This window comes from Hypanus sabinus, chromosome 12 (assembly GCF_030144855.1).
Source record: "Hypanus sabinus isolate sHypSab1 chromosome 12, sHypSab1.hap1, whole genome shotgun sequence".
NCBI classification, from domain to species: Eukaryota; Metazoa; Chordata; class Chondrichthyes; order Myliobatiformes; family Dasyatidae; genus Hypanus; species Hypanus sabinus.
Genome location: NC_082717.1, coordinates 7,162,480 through 7,180,922, shown reverse-complemented (window position 1 = coordinate 7,180,922; position 18,443 = coordinate 7,162,480). Strand labels below are relative to the sequence as shown.

General features: G+C 48.8%; 1 protein-coding gene across 1 annotated transcript; it reads right to left on the bottom strand.

The window, feature by feature from the left end:
* Window positions 1-1,129: 1,129 nt before the first annotated feature.
* Window positions 1,130-17,398, bottom strand: LOC132402603 (uncharacterized). Its single transcript, XM_059985503.1, has 3 exons — window positions 17,262-17,398; window positions 8,908-9,401; window positions 1,130-7,461 (listed from the first exon to the last, which is right to left on the bottom strand). The coding sequence occupies exons 2-3, from the start codon at window positions 9,392-9,394 to the stop codon at window positions 6,989-6,991; spliced, it is 960 nt and encodes a 319-aa protein (XP_059841486.1). The 5' UTR covers window positions 9,395-9,401; window positions 17,262-17,398; the 3' UTR covers window positions 1,130-6,988.
* Between the last annotated feature and the right edge of the window lie 1,045 nt (window positions 17,399-18,443).

Here is an 18,443-nt window from a genome sequence, read left to right as displayed (position 1 = left end):
TTCCACGGGGGGGCTGCGCTGGGACCAATTCTTTTTACATAATTTGTCAATGATTTGGATGTTGAAGTTGATGGCTTTGTTGCACGTTTGCAAATGATATGAAGATAGGTGGAGGGACAGGTAGATTTGAGGAATTAGAGAGGCTACAGGTGGACTTCGGCAGATTAGGAGAATGGGGAAAGAGGTGGCAGGTGGAATGCAGTGCTGGGAAGTGAATGGTCATGCACTTTGTGAGAAGAAATTGAAAGAGTTGACTATTTTCTAAATGGAGAGAAAATACAAAAAAACTGAGACGCAAAGGGACTTGGGAGTCCTGGCGCAGGATTCCCTAAAGGTTAATTTGAAGGTTGAGCCTGTGGTGAGGAAGGCAAATGTGTTGTTAGCATTCATTTCAAGAGGACTAGAACATAAAAGCAAGGATGTAATGTTGATACTTTATAAAGTGCGGGCGAGGCCTTACCTGGAGTATTGTCAGCTCTTTTGGGCCCCTTATCTTAGGAGGGGATGTGCTGACACTGGCGAGGGTTCAAACGAGTTTCACAAAAGTGATTGCAGGATCAAATGGCATGTCGTATGAAGAGCATCATATATGGATCAGCCATGATGAAATGGCAGAACAGACTTGAATGGAAAAATGGCCTAATTCTGCCCTGGTATTTATTGTCTTATGGTTTTATGGATTATTAAGAGTTAGTAATTTGTGGGCACACTATGTTGGCACTGTGGGTGTGGATGACACTTGCAGGCTGTCCCCAGTCCTCAGATATGTTAGTCGTTGATGCAAGCGACACATTCCACTCTATGTTTTGATGTACATGTGACAAATAAGATAATCTTTATCTTTATATAGTTGTAGGTGATCTACCCTAGGCCCCATCTCCTCTGGTGACAGCCACACACTCCTGAGGGGATAGTGGGACAAGCCACCTGGAATTCATGACTGTTGGTTCACTACCCTGGGTCCTGGGTCCTGGGACCCTGGAATGTATGGGTTAGAACGAACACACTCTTGGCAGACGGCGGCGGGAATTGAATACTGATTGCCGGTAGTGTGCGTAGCGCAGACTGAATGGGCCAAAGAGCCTGTCCCACTCACGCCTGAACCCGTGAATGAAAACAACACACTTGATACTTATTATAGAACCCTTTATTAAATGTGATATGGTTCGATTCATTTCCAGCTCTCATTCTACAGCTAGTGGCAATGAAGCAAAATCAGCAACGAGCAAAATGTAAACCAATTACAGAAAGATGATTTCACCCTCACAGATTAAACCTCAGCCTCAGTGAGTTTGACTGGGTGTCCCCTGGCGGTGTCACGACACTGTGGACTATGCACAGCCCTGGCTGAACATGAAACAGCTGGTAGGGTCAGTGTCACACCAACGTATCACCATGACCACCTCAGTCTGTTTGGGTTGATCTTAGGCCAACTAGTGGGTGTATGGGGACTCGTTAGACTGGGAGGCCCTCCATTAGTCAGGGTGGACTATTGGTACTGTGTCCTAGCTATTTAGATTCTCAAGCCAGGGCAGTACAATTTGGAGAGTATTAGCAGGCTCCCCTTCTCCACCCAAAGGAACGGCAGCGGCCGATACGGTCTGGCGCCAGCGGTGTCACAGGAGTTGCCAGTCGGCGTTGAACACAATGTAGATCTGCCTTAGGACCCCAGCTGTAGATTTTTCCACACGAGTGAACATCACCACAATCAGTGGCAGTTTGAGACCAGAGTTCTCCTTCTCCTGGATGAGCTGCCAAACATCACTGACAAGCCCCATCTTCCTGGAACTGCCTTTCTCAGCAAATCCATGCATCAAGATGGATTTAGCACTTGGACAGGTTAGACTGATTATGACCTAACCTGGTAAATAAATCTACAAACATATCAATCTGTATTCACTTGTTGCTAACAACCATGCTTTGTAACAAAAATAAAATTCTTTTACAATCTTCTTCAGTTTCCAGCATTTGACAGCGTAAAGACATTTCTTTCAGCAATCTTTGGTCCTTACCGCCCAGGGAGATCAGTCATACTGAATCTGCCTACGAGATCCACAACCACAAAAGTTGTTTCACTTGCAGCCTGTGGCTTACAAAGCAGCTGAACAAGAAAAATAACTATTTGACATTTAACACGTCAAGAAGTCCCGTGCAGTTTTCCGGGAGTGATTATTCAATACAAAACGCGCGCGCACCACACACACACACACACACACACACACACACACACACACACACACACACACACACACACACACACACACACACACACACAATGCTGGAGGAACTCAGCAAGTCAGGCAGCATCTATGGAGAGAAGTAAACAGTCCAATAGTATACTCCAGTAGTAATAGATCTTAAAGTAGGTTAAAAGTTTGGCACAAAATCATGGGAATGATTCCAGGAATGACAGGGTTAATGATGAGGAGAGTTTGTTGGCTCTGGGCTTGTTACTCACTGGAGGTTAGAAGAATGAGGGGGATCTCACTGAAACCTATTCAATATTGAAAGGCCTGGATAGAGTGGATGCGGAGAGGTTGTTTCCTAAAGTGGAGGAGTCTAGGATCAGAGGGTACAGCCTCAAAATAGGAGGATGTCCCTTCAGAACAAAGATGAGGAGGAATTTCTTTAGCCAGCGAGTGATGAACCTGTGGAATTCGTTGTCACAGATGGCTGTGGAGGCTAAGTGTTTGGGTATATGTAAAGTGATGGTTGCTATTGGGCAATGTGTCTAAGGTTACAGGGAGAAGGCGCAAGAACAGAGTGGGAGGATAATAAATCAGCCATGATGGTATGGCAGAGTAGTCTCGATGGGCCAAATGGCCTTATTCTGATATGTCTTATGGGTGAGGGTTAGTGTACTGCAGACATGTTATGATGGCACCAGGAACATGGTGACACTTACAGCACATCCTCACTGATTTGATTTGATGCAAATAACAAATTTCACAGTATGTTTTGATGTATATGCGACAAATGCACCTAATCATAAAATATATCTTGCGAATGTATATCGCTGAGAGAGAAATTCATATTAAATGCAAGGGAAGCTGCTCTTCATCAGTTGATGGCTGTGGGTGGTGACGAGGGCTGGTTAGACTTTCCAATCGTCTATTGGCTGACGTACACAGGCACCAATGATTCGTCTCCCCTCCCCTATCGTGCCAAGTGTTTTCCCTTATCTTGGCTAACTCCTGAGAAGATTTTGAAATTACAGGTAAGTTTGGCTGGTGTTCAGGGCAAACTGCAGATTCAATAATTCTCCTGGCCTGGAGGCTGCTCATGGTAACTGGGAAATTCAGGCGTTTCCCAATGCCAGTGACTTTCCTATGATCATCTATTATTGATTTCCATCAGTCCCGCCAGAAGTGACATTTGAGAACTCTTTTTCCATGAAGATGGCGAGGAGATGGAGGAATTTTCTCCTGACCACTGACTTTGATTCTGGGCCACTGACTCCAGGCCAGAAAGTCTTTGTTCAGGAGAATTGATGAGGGGTTTTGGGGGTGAATGGACTCGAGTCTCAAACCTACATCAGAGACACAAGGGATTGTGCAGATGCTGGAAATCCGGAGAAACACACACAAAATGCTGGAGGTCAGGCAGCATCTATGGAAATAAATAAACAGTTGACATTTTGGGCTGAGACCCTTCATCGGGACTGGAGAGGAAGGCAGCAGAAGGCAGAATAAGAAGGTGGGGCGGGGAATGGGGAAGGAATACTAGCTAGAAGGTGAAGCCAGATGAGGGGGAAGGTGGGGGTGAGGGAGAGGGGATGGAGTAAGAAGCTGGGAGGTGATAGGTGAGGCCAGGTGAGTGGGGGAGTGGGGATGAGGTAAGAAGCTGGAAGGTGATAGGTGAGGTCAGGTGAGTGGGGGAGAGGGGATGAAGTAAGAAGCTGGGAGGTGATAGGTGAGGCCAGGTGAGTGGGGGAGAGGGGATGAAGTAAGAAGCTGGGAGGTGATAGGTGAGGCCAGGTGAGTGGGGGAGAGGGGATGAAGTGAGAAGCTGGTAGGTGATAGGTGAGGCCAGGTGAGTGGGGGAGAGGGGATGAAGTAAGAAGCTGGGAGGTGATAGGTGAGGCCAGGAGAGTGGGGGAGAGGGAATGAAGTAAGAAGCTGGGAGGTGATAGGTGAGGCCAGGAGAGTGGGGGAGAGGGGATGAAGTAAGAAGCTGGGAGGTGATAGGTGAGGCCAGGTGAGTGGGGGAGTGGGGATGAAGTAAGAAGCTGGTAGGTGATAGGTGAGGCCAGGTGAGTGGGGGAGAGGGGATGAAGTAAGAAGCTGGGAGGTGATAGGTGAGGCCAGGTAAGTTGGGGAGTGGGGATGAGGTAAGAAGCTGGGAGGTGATAGGTGAGGCCAGGTGAGTGGGGGAGTGGGGATGAGGTAAGAAGCTGGGAGGTGATAGGTGAGGCCAGGTGAGTGGGGGAGAGGGGATGAAGTAACAAGTTGGGAGGTGATAGGTGAAAAAGAAGGAATCTGATAGGAGAGGTAAGTGGACCACAGAAGAAAGGGAAGGAGGGGCATTAGGGGAAATGATAGGTAGGTGAGGAGAAGAGAAGAGGTGAAAGGGGAGCCAGATTAGGGAATAGAAGAGAGAAGGAGGAGGGGGAAAACTGCCAGGTTAGAGAAATAATATTCCTCCCCTTCACCCCACTTTCTTATTGTAGCTCTACCCTCTTCCTTTCTTGTCCTGAACAATGGCCTGAAACGTTGATGGTTTATTTTTCCCTCCAGAGAGGCTGCCTCAGGTCCTCCAGTGTCTTGTGTGTGTCGCACAGATCTACATGACAGGATTGGCTTGAGGGGCCAAATGGCCTCCTTCTCACCTGATGTTTCAGTCAGTCTCTGGGAGGTTTGAACACTCATGGGGAGTTGTTGAATGTCTCTGCTCCCTGGTGCCACCAGTCCTTCCTGGACTCCCTCACCTTCACTGTGCCCACCTTCCCAGGTTGTACAGGTGACTCAGGAACACGAGAACGCAGCAGGAATGGGCAACCTGCTCCCTCAGATCTGCTGTGGTGTTGAACATGATCATGGCTGATCTGTCCCTGACTCCACTCCTCTCCCTGCACCGGTTTGCCATTGCCCTCAGTTCCCCGATCCTCCTCCTTCAACACTCCTGGTAATCTGGTCCTCATCACCCTCCAGTCTCAGTGAAACCTCTCGAATATTGAAAGGCTTAGATAGAGTGGATTTGGAGGGGATGTTTCCTAATATGGGGGAGTCTAGTACTATAGCCTCAGAACAGAGATGAGGAGGAATTTCTTTAGCCGGGGTGGGTGGGGGGGGGGGTGGTGAATCTGTGCAACTCATTGCTACAGGAGGTTATGGAGCCCAAGTCATTGGGTATATTTAAAGCAGAGGTTGATATGTTCTTGTTTACTCAGGGTGCCAAAGGTTAGGGGAGAATGCAGGAGAATGGGGTTGAAAGGGACAATAAATCAGCCATGATGAAATTGTGGAGCAAACTCGATGGGCTGAATGGCCTAATTCTGCTCCTATGTCTTACGGTTTTCCAGGGCTGAGAATCCCTGAGACTGACCACCCTTGGTGAGTGGTTTTTACACCCCTCAGTCTGCCCCTTCACCTTGTAACTCTGGCCCCTCACTCAAGTCTCTCCACTGGATTCACAGAGTCATCTTGGAAACAGGCCCTTTGGCTCAGCTCGTCCATGCTGACCCGTCATTCCATCCACCCATGTTTGCCCCTGTAGTCCCCTACACCTCTCTGATCCATCCGGGTTTTATACATTGCCTGGACTCATTCCAAATACGCACCACTCTCTGTGTGACAAAGCTGCCCCGATGCCCGTTTTAGGAGTTATGGTAGCGTAGCGATTAACGTGACCCTATTGCAGATCGCAGCATCAGAGTCCACAGTCCTCTGGAATGTGTAGGCTCTCCCTGGGCGCTCTGGTTTTCTCTACACTGGGTCCGTTCATTGGTCATTGTAAGTTGCCCTGTAATTAGTCTAGGGTTGTCGGGGTTTTTACTTTATTTTTTAATTATCGAGATGCAGCACAGCTTTTTTGGCCCATTGAGCTGCAATGGCCAGCATTACCCTAATTAAATCCCAGCCCGATCACGGTAAAGGGACGACTCACGGAAACCGATTAACCTCCCAGCCGGTTTGGCTTTGGACTGTGGGAGGAAACTGGAGCACCCAGAGGAAAGCCACACGATTACGAGCAGAACGTACAAATTCTTTACAGGCAGCAGTGGGAATTGAACCTGGGTCGTCTGAAAAGCATTGTGCTAACTACTACACTACCATGCCACCCCTGTGAGTAGCTGGGGCAGCAGGGCTCAAACGGCCAGTAGGGATTATTCTGCACTGCAAATCTAAATAAATAAACCTCTCACCTTTGATCTTACACTTGTGCCCTCTTGTTTTGAAAGACTCCTCCCTGAGAAAACGATCCTGTGTATTCCCCTCATGATCTTATAAATGTAACTCTGTCAGGGCAGCTAGCAAACCTTGGGTTTGAACCAGCAACTCTGGCCAGTTCCACAACCTCCACTTACTGTTTCTGTGCTGTGGAAGTCTATGACTCTGATCATATTGGAGGGTTGAGGGTGGCCCACTCTTACACTACTGTTTTCTGGTGACCTTCCTGATTGCTCCCATTCCCTCAGCACCCCCTCCTTAACCCTGAAGTATCTTTCATCTTTTATTTTCTCAGTCTTCCTTGCTCAAGTCCAGTGAACTGGCTCCCTAGCAGTCAGAGAACTGTTTCTATTCTCCCTTCACAGCACAGCAGAAGAATTCAGGGTCATGGGTAAAAGGCAGGTGGGTGGGGCTGAGTTCATGGCCAAATCAGCAATGATCTTATTGAATTGTGGAGCAGGTTCAATGGGCCAGATAGTCAATGCTTACTCCCAGGTTTTATGTTCTCGTGTTCCCACCAACCTTCCTTACTCCACAGCCATGGATTGATAAGGAGGCACCCGGCCTTGCAGGGCCTGCCCAGAAGAGACTGTCAGGCCTCACATCTTGCCTTTTAGGATGGCTCTCAGCTTCTTGACCACCTTCTGGACACGCGAGTCATACACCAGCAGCTCATTCTGGGAGTTCTGCTGTTGTATGTCATTAAATATCTCTTCAATCAGGGGCATGTGGGGCTCCAGGCTGTACATGTCTTCGCGGAAGTTGTACAATACCTCCACAGACCCCTGGAGACTGGAGAGATAGTTGTGGCAATACTTCAGCTTGGTCTTCGTGTCAGCCAGGGCTCTGAATGCCTTCTGCATCATTTCCACCTCTCGTTCCATCTGCATCAAGTTGTCTTTCAGTTTCTCGATCTCCTTGTTTCTCTCTGGGATTTCACTGTTGCAATTCTTTAGTTCTTCTTCGTTCTTCTTGACTTCGGCATCGAGTCGAAGCTTTTCTTTCTCAACCTCCTTCAGCAGATTCTTCGTGCTGTTAAGCTCTTTGCTGTAGTCGATGGCCATGGGAATTCCTGGAAAAGAGAATCACAGGGCAGACCATCAAATGGTGATTATCAAAGGACCATCAGCGACAATTGTTAAGCACCATCAGATCTTCAAGTGTAGATTGTCAGAAGTCCATCAGACCATCAGTGACAATTGTCAAATTGGACAACTTGAGTTGTTTTCTCTGGAGTGGAGGCTGATGGAAGACCTGACAGAAGTCTATAAGATTATGAAAGGCATGGATAGCGTAGACAGACAATATCTTTTGCCCAGGGTTGAAATGTCTAATACTAAAGGGCATACATTGAATGTGAGAAGGGGTAATTTCAAAGGAGGCAAGGGGCAAGAGTTTTACACAGAATGTGGTGGGTGCCAGGAATGCATTGGCTGGAGTGAGTACAGAGGCAGATACCTAAGGGATTTTTAGGAGATGTTTAGATAGGCACATGAATGTGAGGAAAATGGAAGGATAGGGAGATAGAAGAGATGGTCAGTATTGGGACCACTGCTTGTTAATGATTAAGATAATGGAATTGATGGCTTTGTGGCAAAGTTTGCTGATGATATGATGATGGGGTAGGTAGTGCTGAGGAAGCAATACAATTGCAGCAGGATCGAGAAATTGGAAGAATGGGCAAAAAAGTGGCAGATGGAATACAGTGTTGGGAAATGTATGATAATGCATTTAGCATAAAAGGAACAACAGTGTGGACTATTATCTAAATGGGGTAAAGGGTCAAACATCAGAGATGCAGAGGGACTTAGGAGTCCTCATGGAAGACTCCCAGAAGGTTAATTTACATGTTGAGTCTGTGGTAAAGAAGGCAAATGCAATGTTGGCATTTATTTCAAGGGGAATAGAATATAAAAGCAACGAGATAAAGCTGAGCCTTTATAAGACTCTAATCAGGCTGCACTTGATGTATTGTCAACAGTTTTGGCCCCATATCTCAGAAAGGATGTATTGTCATTGGAGAGAGTCCAGAGGAAGTTCATGAGGATGATTCCAGGAACGAAGGGGTTAAAATATAAGGGGTGTTTAGCAGCTTTGGGCATGTCCTCACTGGAATTTAGAAGAAAGTGTGGGGAATCTCATTGAAACCTATTGAATATTGAAAGGACTAGATAGGGTAGATGTGAAGAGGATGTTTTCTATGGTGGGGGTATCCAGAACTAGAGGGCACAGCCTCAAAATTGAGGGGGGGTGACCTTTTAGAAAGGGTATGATGAGAAGTCAGGTGTATGGGGTTGAGTGGAATCCAGGATCAGCCGTGATGGAATAGCAGAGTAGACTCGATGGGTTGAATGGCCTAATTCTGCTCCTGTGTCTTATGTTCTTATGCAAGAAAAAAAGGGTTTGAGAGGGATAGTAGATCAGCCATGACAGTGAAGCAACTCGATGGGCCAAATGGCCTATTCCTACTCTTATAGCTTATGGGTTTTACGGTGTTGATGGACTGAGCACCACTTACCTACACAAGGGACAAGGAGCATTAGGCCCAATCCCATGTCCCTTCCAGTGAGTTTCTCTCCTCTCCTTGCCTCAGCAGCATTCAGTGTGTTCTCGGTGTGATGCAGATTGGAGCGGGCAGCCTGAAGTTGGTCGTTGATCAGGTACCTCTGGCTCTCCAGCCAGATCAGCAAATCCTTCTTCTCCTGTAGCTCCTCCTCAAGGCTCTTGCGCTTCCTCTTGGCCTCGTCAAGGTCCTTGGCTAGCTGCAGGCTGTCGGTCGTCATGGCGTTGATCAGGCCACTGGCCTCCTTCTCGGCCTTGCTCATCTCTGTGTAGGCCTTCTCCACATCCTGCTTCAGCTGGTCACTCTCGTTCACCTCGAGCTCCTTGCTGCCAAAGGCGGTGACGGAATTGGCCAAGGAGAGGATGGAGGAGATGCCGTTGATGAAAGGGGGCAGTGTCAGGTCTCTGAATCTATTCTCGTACCGTTCACAGTCACTGCTCATGTTTGTCCTGGGGAGCATGACAAAGCAGAGGGCTTGTTAGAAGCTGAGATTAGATCAGTACTGTTAATATTAACAAAATCACTGCAGTCTCTCATAAATCCAATCATTCGTCCATAATGGTCCCAAATCCTTCAATTCAGACTTCCTGATATCAGATCCAAGTGGCAGCATAATAACATTATACTATAAGGGACTAGGACTTTGGAGACATTTGTAAATTGTTCTAAATCTTATTACACAGAACTGTTCCGCGCAGTACAGATGTATTGGCCTGCAATGCTGTGCTGACTTTTAAACAACTTAAGATCAACCCTTTCCTCCTACATAACCTTCCATTTATCTACCATCCATGTGCCAATATACGAGTCTTTGAAATGTCTAACACCTCCCCCGGCAGAGTGAGATCCACTGATGCTGCATATGGGTACTCCAGCATTCTGTGTGTTGCATGGACCGGCATTAGCTGGTATGGAATGGTATAGACTGGACTGGACTGGTATGGAAAGGTGTAAAACCATAAAGACTGGCATGGACTGGTGTGGAATGGTGTGGACTGGAATGGAATGGTATGGATTAGGATAAAATGGTGTGGAATAGTATGGAATGGCATAGACTGGTATGGAATAGTATGGACTATTGTGAAAAGGTATGGACTGGTATGGAATGGTATAGATTGGCATAGACTGGTATGGAATGGAATGGATTAGCATAGAGTGGTGTGGAATGGTATTGATTGGTGTGGAATGATATGGACTGGTATGGAATGGCACAGACTGGGAGGAGTGGAGTGGTATGGAATGGTATAGACTGGAATAGAATGGTATGGAATGGTATAAATTGATATGGAATGGTATAGAAACATAGAAAACCTACAGCACAATACAGACCCTTCAGCCCACAAAGTTGTGCCGAACATGTCCCTACCTTAGGAATTACTAGGCTTACCTACAGCCCTCTATTTTCCTAAGCTCCATGTACCTATCTAAAGTCTCTTAAAAGACCCTATTGTATCTACCTCCACCACCATTGCCGGCAGCCCATTCCACACACTCACCACTCTGAGTAAGAAACTTATCCCTGACATCTCCTCTGTACCTACTCCTCAGCACCTTAAACCTGTGCCCTCTTGTGGCAACCATTTCAACTCTGGGAAAAAGCCTTGGACTGTCCACTGGAATGGAATAGTATGGACTGACACATACTGGTGTGGAATGGTATAGAATGGTATAGACTGGAATGGAGTGGTAGGGAATTGTATAGGCAGGTATGGAATGGTATAGACTGACATGGAATGGTAAGGAATGCTATTAACCAGTATGGAATAGTATGGACTGGCATAGACTGTTGTGGAATGGTATGGATTGGCACAGATCGGTGCAGAATGGTATGGACTGCAATGGAATGGTATGGATTGGCATAGACTGGTGTGGAATGGAATGGTATACACTATTATGGAATGGTATAGACCAATGTAGATTGGTATGGGCTGTCACAGGCTGTTGTGGAATGGTATAGACTGGTATGGAATGGCATGGTATGGAACAGGCTGATGTGGAATAGAATGGACTGTTACAGACTTGTATGGGCTGGTGTAGACTGGTTGGAATGCTATGGAATTGTATAAACCAGTGTGGAATGGTATAGAATGGTATAGACCGGAATGGAATGGTAGGGAATGGTATAGACTGGAATGGAATGGTAGGGAATGGTATAGACCGATGTGGAATGGTATAGAATGCTATTAACTGGTATGGAATATTATGGACTGGTATAGGCTGCTGTGGAATGGTATGGACTGGTACAGAATGCACTGGGGGATGGTCTCACACACACTGACCCTCACTGGGGGACAGTCTCACAAACACTGACCCTCACTGGGGGACGGTCCCACACACACACTGACCGTCACTGGGGGACGGTCCCACACACACACTGACCCTCACTGGGGGACAGTCTCTTACACACACACTGACCCTCACTGGGGGACAGTCCCACACACACACTGACCCTCACTGGGGGACAGTCTCTTACACACACACTGACCCTCACTGGGGGACGGTCCCATACACACTGAACCTCACTGGGGGACAGTCCCACACACATGCTGACCCTCACTGGGGAACTGTCCTACACACACACTAACCCTCACTGGGGGACGGTTCCAAGCACACACTGACCCTCACTGGGGGACAGTCCCACATACACACTGATCCTCACTGGGGGACGGTCCCACACACACACACTGACCCTCACTGGGGGATGGTCCCACACACACACTGACCCTCACTGGGGGATGGTCCCACACACACACTGACCCTCACTGGGGGACGGTCCCACAACACACTGACCCTCACTGGGGGACAGTCCCACACACACACTGATCCTCACTGGGGGACGGTCCCACACACACTGACCCTCACTGGGGGACAGTCCCACACACACACTGATCCTCACTGGGGGACGGTCCCACACACACACACACACTGACCCTCACTGGGGGACAGTCCCACACACACACTGATCCTCACTGGGGGACGGTCCCACACACACTCTGACCCTCACTGGGGGACAGTCCCACACACACACTGATCCTCACTGGGGGACGGTCCCACACACACACACTGACCCTCACTGGGGGACAGTCCCACACACACACTGATCCTCACTGGGGGATGATCTCTTACACACACTGATCCCCATTTTGTCACGGTCCCTCACATGCTCTCACCCTCACTGGATGGTGGAAACAAACAGAGGAGAGTGTGTTTTGAAAGGAATGGTGAGCCATCAATCAGATACATACTCAGCAGAAATGAAGGAAAAGCCCCACACAGGGTAACGTGGAGTGTTGAGACTGAAAGTTGGGAGCTGCTTTTTGGCAATCCTACATCCCACCACGGGCTCTCAGAACAGCATGTTTCAGCATTCAGTACCCCGAGCCCCCAGCAGTAACAGAGATTGTAGGGTACCCACACTGTTACCCAGAGACCCCAGCAGTAACAGAGATCGACGATTACCCACCCAGTACCCAGAGACCCCAGCAGTAACAGATTGACGATTACCCACCCAGTACCCATAGACCCCAGCAGTAACAGAGATTGTAGGGTACCCACACTGTTACCCCGAGTCCCCAGCAGTAACAGAGATTGTAGGGTACCCACACTGTTACCCCGAGTCCCCAGCAGTAACAGAGATTATAGGGTACCCACACAGTACCCCGAGCCCCCAGCAGTAACAGAGATTGTAGGGTACCCACACAGTACCCCAAGCCCCCAGCAGTAACAGAGATTGTAGGGTACCCACACAGTACCCCAAGCCCCCAGCAGTAACAGAGATTGTAGGGTACCCACACAGTACCCCAAGCCCCCAGCAGTAACAGAGATTGTAGGGTACCCACACAGTACCCCGAGCCCCCAGCAGTAACAGAGATTGACGATTACCCACACAATACCCAGAGACCCCAGCAGTAACAGAGATTGACGATTACCCACACAATACCCCGAGACCCCAGCAGTAACAGTGGGATTGTTGTTTGATTTAGACTCTGTAGTTTGTTGAGTGATTTCTGTAACAATATCACAGCTCCTGGAAGGTGGCCAGGTGGCACCCTGCCGCCATTTCATTTCCTCGCTCTTAGGCAGAGTGAGTAATTTAATCTAAACTCACAGAGGTAAATGCCCACTTAACAGAGATAGAATTAGGCCAGTCCCTGTTGCCTTCCTTCACCCATTTCCCCCTCCTTTCCCTTGTCTCCTCTTCACTCTGCATTTCCTCAAACCCCTGCAACCTTCCTCAGCTTGACTTGGCCCTTCTCCTCCCTACCTCGATCCCTCTCTGTCCTCTCCCTATTTACAGTCTCCCTCTTTCCCCATCTCTCTCTCTCTCTCATCCTTTCTTTACTCTCTCTCTCTCTCTGCCCCTCACTATCCACCCTTTCTCTCTGTCTCCCATCTTGGCCTCATCCAATCTCTCCCACTCATTCTCTTTCCTCTCTCTTTCCCTCCATCTCCCAACACCTCTTTGACCTTTTCCCCTGGATCTCTCTGTCTCTGCTTCTTTCATACTATTTGCTCCCCGTTGTCCCACTCTCTCCCCTCGCACTCTCTCCCCTCTTTCTTCTCCATCTTTCATCTCTTTCTGCCCGCCTCCTCTCTTCCCCTCTTCCCTTCCCTCTCCCAACTTGCTTCCACTCTCTCTCCCCTTTCTCTCTCTCCCTTCGTCTCATCTCTCTCCCTCCACTCCCTTTCTCGCCCCTCCACTCCCTCTCTCTCCCTCACTGCTCTCTTTCTCCCTTACTCCCCTCTCTCCCCCTCACTCCCCTCTCTCTCCTCCACTTACACATATATTGACAAGCACACTCTCACCCTCAAGCACATTCACTCACTCACTCACTCATACCCCTCCCTCTCTCTCTCACATACACGCGCACACTGACTCATAACCCTCCCTCTCTCCCACACACACTCACTCACTCACTCACTCATAACCCTCTCTCACACACACTCACTCACTCACTCACTCACTCACTCACTCATAACCCTCCCTCTCTCCCACACACACTCACTCACTCACTCACTCATAACCCTCTCTCACACACACTCACTCACTCACTGACTCATAACCCTCCCTCTCTCCCACACACACACTCACTCACTCACTCACTCACTCACTCACTCACTCACTCATAACCCTCCCTCTCTCCCACACACACTCACTCACTCACTCACTCACTCATAACCCTCTCTCACACACACTCACTCACTCACTGACTCATAACCCTCCCTCTCTCCCACACCCACTCACTCACTCATACCCCTCCCTCTCTCCCACACACACACACACACTTACTCACTCACTCACTCACTCACTCACTCACTCACTCACTCATAACCCTCCCTCTCTCCCACACACACACTCACACTCACTCATAACCCTCCCTCTCTCCCACACACACACTCACACTCACTCATAACCCTCCCTCTCTCCCACACACACACACTCACTCACTCACTCATAACCCTCCCTCTCTCCCAAACACACAACCCTCCCTCTCTCCCACACACACTCACTCACTCATAACCCTCCCTCTCTCCCACACACACACACACACTTACTCACTCACTCACTCATAACCCTCCCTCTCTCCCACACACACACTCACTCACTCACTCACTGACTCATAACCCTCCCTCTCTCCCACACACACTCACTCACTCATAACCCTCCCTCTCTCCCAAACACACTCACTCACTCATAACCCTCTGTCTCTCCCAAACACACTCACTGACTCATAACCCTCCCTCTCTCCCACACACACTCACTCACTCATAACCCTCCCTCTCTACCAAACACACTCACTCACTCATAACCCTCCCTCTCTCCCACACACACACTCACTCACTCACTCACTCACTGACTCATAACCCTCCCTCTCTCCCACACACACACTCACTCACTCACTGACTCGTAACCCTCCCTCTCTCCCACACCCACTCACTCACTCATACCCCTCCCTCTCTCCCAAACACACAACCCTCCCTCTCTCCCAAACACACTCACTGACTCATAACCCTCCCTCTCTCCCACACACACTCACTGACTCATAACCCTCCCTCTCTCCCACACACACTCATTCACTCATAACCCTCCCTCTCTCCCACACACCCACTTACTCACTCATACCCCTCCCTCTCTCCCACACACACTCACTCACTCACTCATAACCCTCCCTCTCTCCCACACACACACTCACAACCCTCCTTCTCTCCCACACACACACTCACTCACTCACTCACTGACTCATAACCCTCCCTCTCTCCCACACACACACTCACTCACTCACTCACTCACTGACTCATAACCCTCCCTCTCTCCCACACACACACTCACTCACTCACTGACTCATAACCCTCCCTCTCTCCCACACACCCACCCACTCACTCACTCATACCCCTCCCTCTCTCTCTCACATACACACGCACACTGACTCATAACCCTCCCTCTCTCCCACACACACTCACACACTCATAACCCTCTCTCACACAAACACACCCTTTACCAACCAGTGTTTTAAAGATTTGAGAATTCCTCTTTTGAAATCATTCCAATTTTGACATTCACCATCCTCAAATCTTCTGAAAAATATGCTCTCCAGTCTCATCTTTGCCCTCCTCCCCCCTCTCTTTCCCCTCCCTCTCTTTCTCTTCCTTCTTCTCTGCTTCATCCCTCTCCCCTCTCCCATCCTCTCTTCCTCCACCTCTCGCTCCCACTCTCTCTCTCCCAGACCCCTCTCTCTCCCCAACTCTTTCTCATCCTGTCTCTGCCTCTCTCGGTCTCTCCCCCTCTTTCTCACACTCTCTCACCCCTCTTTCACCCCTCCTCTCTCTCCTCTCTCTCACCCCCTCTCCCTCTTAACTCTCTCCTCTTTCTTTCAACCCCCTCTCTCACTCCCTCTTACCTCTCTCTCTCTCTCTCTCTCTCTCTCTCTCTCTCTCTCTCTCTCAGGAACATGCCCCACCTGGGTGCCATTTTGAGTCTCTCTCATCAGGATTTAAGGAGAGGGATTCTCTCACGAATAAGGAAGCCTGACAAGGTCTCACTGTCTCAGCCTGTGAAAGTTCTCCTCAGCATACAAACTTGTGGGCTGCCTTCTACTTCTGGATAAAGATCCCATTGATAGTCCTCCCTGTTAGTGGACAGACATGTTCCTTCTCCTCTGAGCCTCTTTGTCTTCTTTTTGTTTTTGAGTTTAATGAGAATAAAGCTTTTTGTATGAGATTTCCCCTTTTCATAAAAAGACTCACAATCAGACCGAAGACCCATTTATTCTCTCCAAGTAACTCTGGGGATTCAAATTCTACATAAATTCCTTTCTGAAACAAACTTCTTCAAAGGACATTATTGTCACAAATTCTTTCTTTTTCTGTCTGAGCTGAAACAAGATTTGACATTTCTCTTCTAAAAAATACAAGTTGCATGTGCATCCCGATATCTTTATATATTTTTTATATATTTTAAAGGAAGAAATTTGATTTGGATTCTTCTCTGAAGGGTATCAGAGTGAATTATTTCCTTCTGCTTTACAACTCTCTCTCTCTCTCTCTCTCTATCCCTCTTGACATTGTTGGCCATATTAGTCCCCCTGTCCTCGGAGTCTGGGGAGAAAACGGGGAAGGTTCCTCTCTGGCCTTGAAACACATTTAAACTTGAATGCAGGAGACAAGTTTCCTGTTCTAAGTGTCACACACTTATAGAAACCAGACCCAGACACTCACACGCACACACACGCACACACACACACGCACACACACACACTCACACAAGCATATACATGAACAAGTTAATGCACACATTCTAACATTCAAAGACCTAATGTTCACTAAACGAGATACAGCTTCCTGAATTGCGACACAGGCAGCATTTTGGATAGAGCTTGGGTGCGGTCAGAAGCAGCCAGCAATGCTGAGAAAAGCACAGGCCACGAGGCTGAATCCACCCTGCCTTTTCGAGGCAAAAAGTGGCCCAAATCTACCGTAAAAGTCCCCTTAACCCTCGGATCCCGAACGTGTTCGACGCGAATCCCAGTTCAGCCACTTGAATCTAACCCTAAGCTTTAATTCCAACATTTTCCCTCCCCCCACACTAATAACCCCCACAACCACCTTCTAAACATTACAGTATCACCGACGAACAATTATGCGGCCCTGAGCACGTGTGGAGGCGTTAAGGCCCTTGCACTCTGCTTTCGAGGCACCTCTCTGGGAAGTGAAGCCGGCCAGAGGCATCAAACCCCAAGGTAAAGGGGGATCAGTCTGCCAGAAAACTCAGACAAAACAGTTCACAGTAAACCCCCTCAGCCTCTACTCACCACTCACTCCTGCTCAGACGCCCTTTAATGAAAATTCACTCCTTCTCCTCGTCTGGGAAAGGCTGGGCTTCTAGACAGCCGGAGAAACCATAGATCCAAATGGTGGCTAGAAGGTGACTTCAACCCCACAGCCTGTAACTAACTGCAAAATCTGTGTTGTTGCAGCTTTTATACCAGCCTCAGTGATGGGAGGGGCATATTTCTAAAAGGCAAGTGGATGGAGACATTAAGTCCATCCCTCCAAATGCAGGTTCTACAGAATAGTTCCTGCATAAGGTTCCAGGGCACAGAGGGCTTGATTGAAGCTTCTCCACTGAGGCAGGGGCCATGCCTGGTCTCCACTCTGGAGCCCACCTGGCTGCAGTCGGAGCAGGAGAGTCTCCCTCCCATCCGGTCTCAGGCACCAGCATCCGCAGTATCTCTGCAGTCGCATCCAGCTCGTTATCAGCCTGGCCGCAGATGACAGGCTCTGCTCAACAGTGCGAGGCTGCTTCTCTCTTCAGGGTGGGAAGGCGCATTAATAAGCTTCGGGCAGAAATCTCTGCTGTCTGCAAGCTAATCCAGCAGCACAGACCGGTGCAGCGAGAGGCAGCTGGAGACGCTCGATGGGGGATCTCGTGGCTTTGGGCTGCCCTGCGAGTTTTTAGGGCAAGGCGACAGACTGACACCGGATCGATTTGAAGGACGGGGACTGTGTGGTGTAGACTTGTGGGCTCGTTCCATTGGAGTTCGGGGTCCTGTCACTGGGGGTCGGCACCGAAGATCGAAGCCCGGTGGCCAATCAGAAGTCTCGATATTGTAACCCGATTGCTGAAACCCGGAGACTGGAGGTGCGATGGCCTGGAAGCCTGCTGTGGAGTTGGTGGACTCACTTATGTGTGTGTGTGTGTGTGTGGATGGGTGGGAGGGAGGGTGGGTGGGAGGTAGGATGGGGGCTTGTTTTCCGGTTGTTGTTTCATTGCTTGTTGTGTCCTCTGTTGTTCTGCCGAGCATTGTGGGCATGCTACCTTGGCACCGGAATGTGTGATGACACTTGGTGAGCTTCCCCCGCCCACCATTTACACAGCCAGGACTTGAGGACTTGAGTTAGAGGGAAAGTTTGAATAGCTTAGGACTTTATTCCCTGGAGCATAGGAGAGTGAGGGGAGATTTGATAGAGGTATTCAAAATAATAAGAGGTAT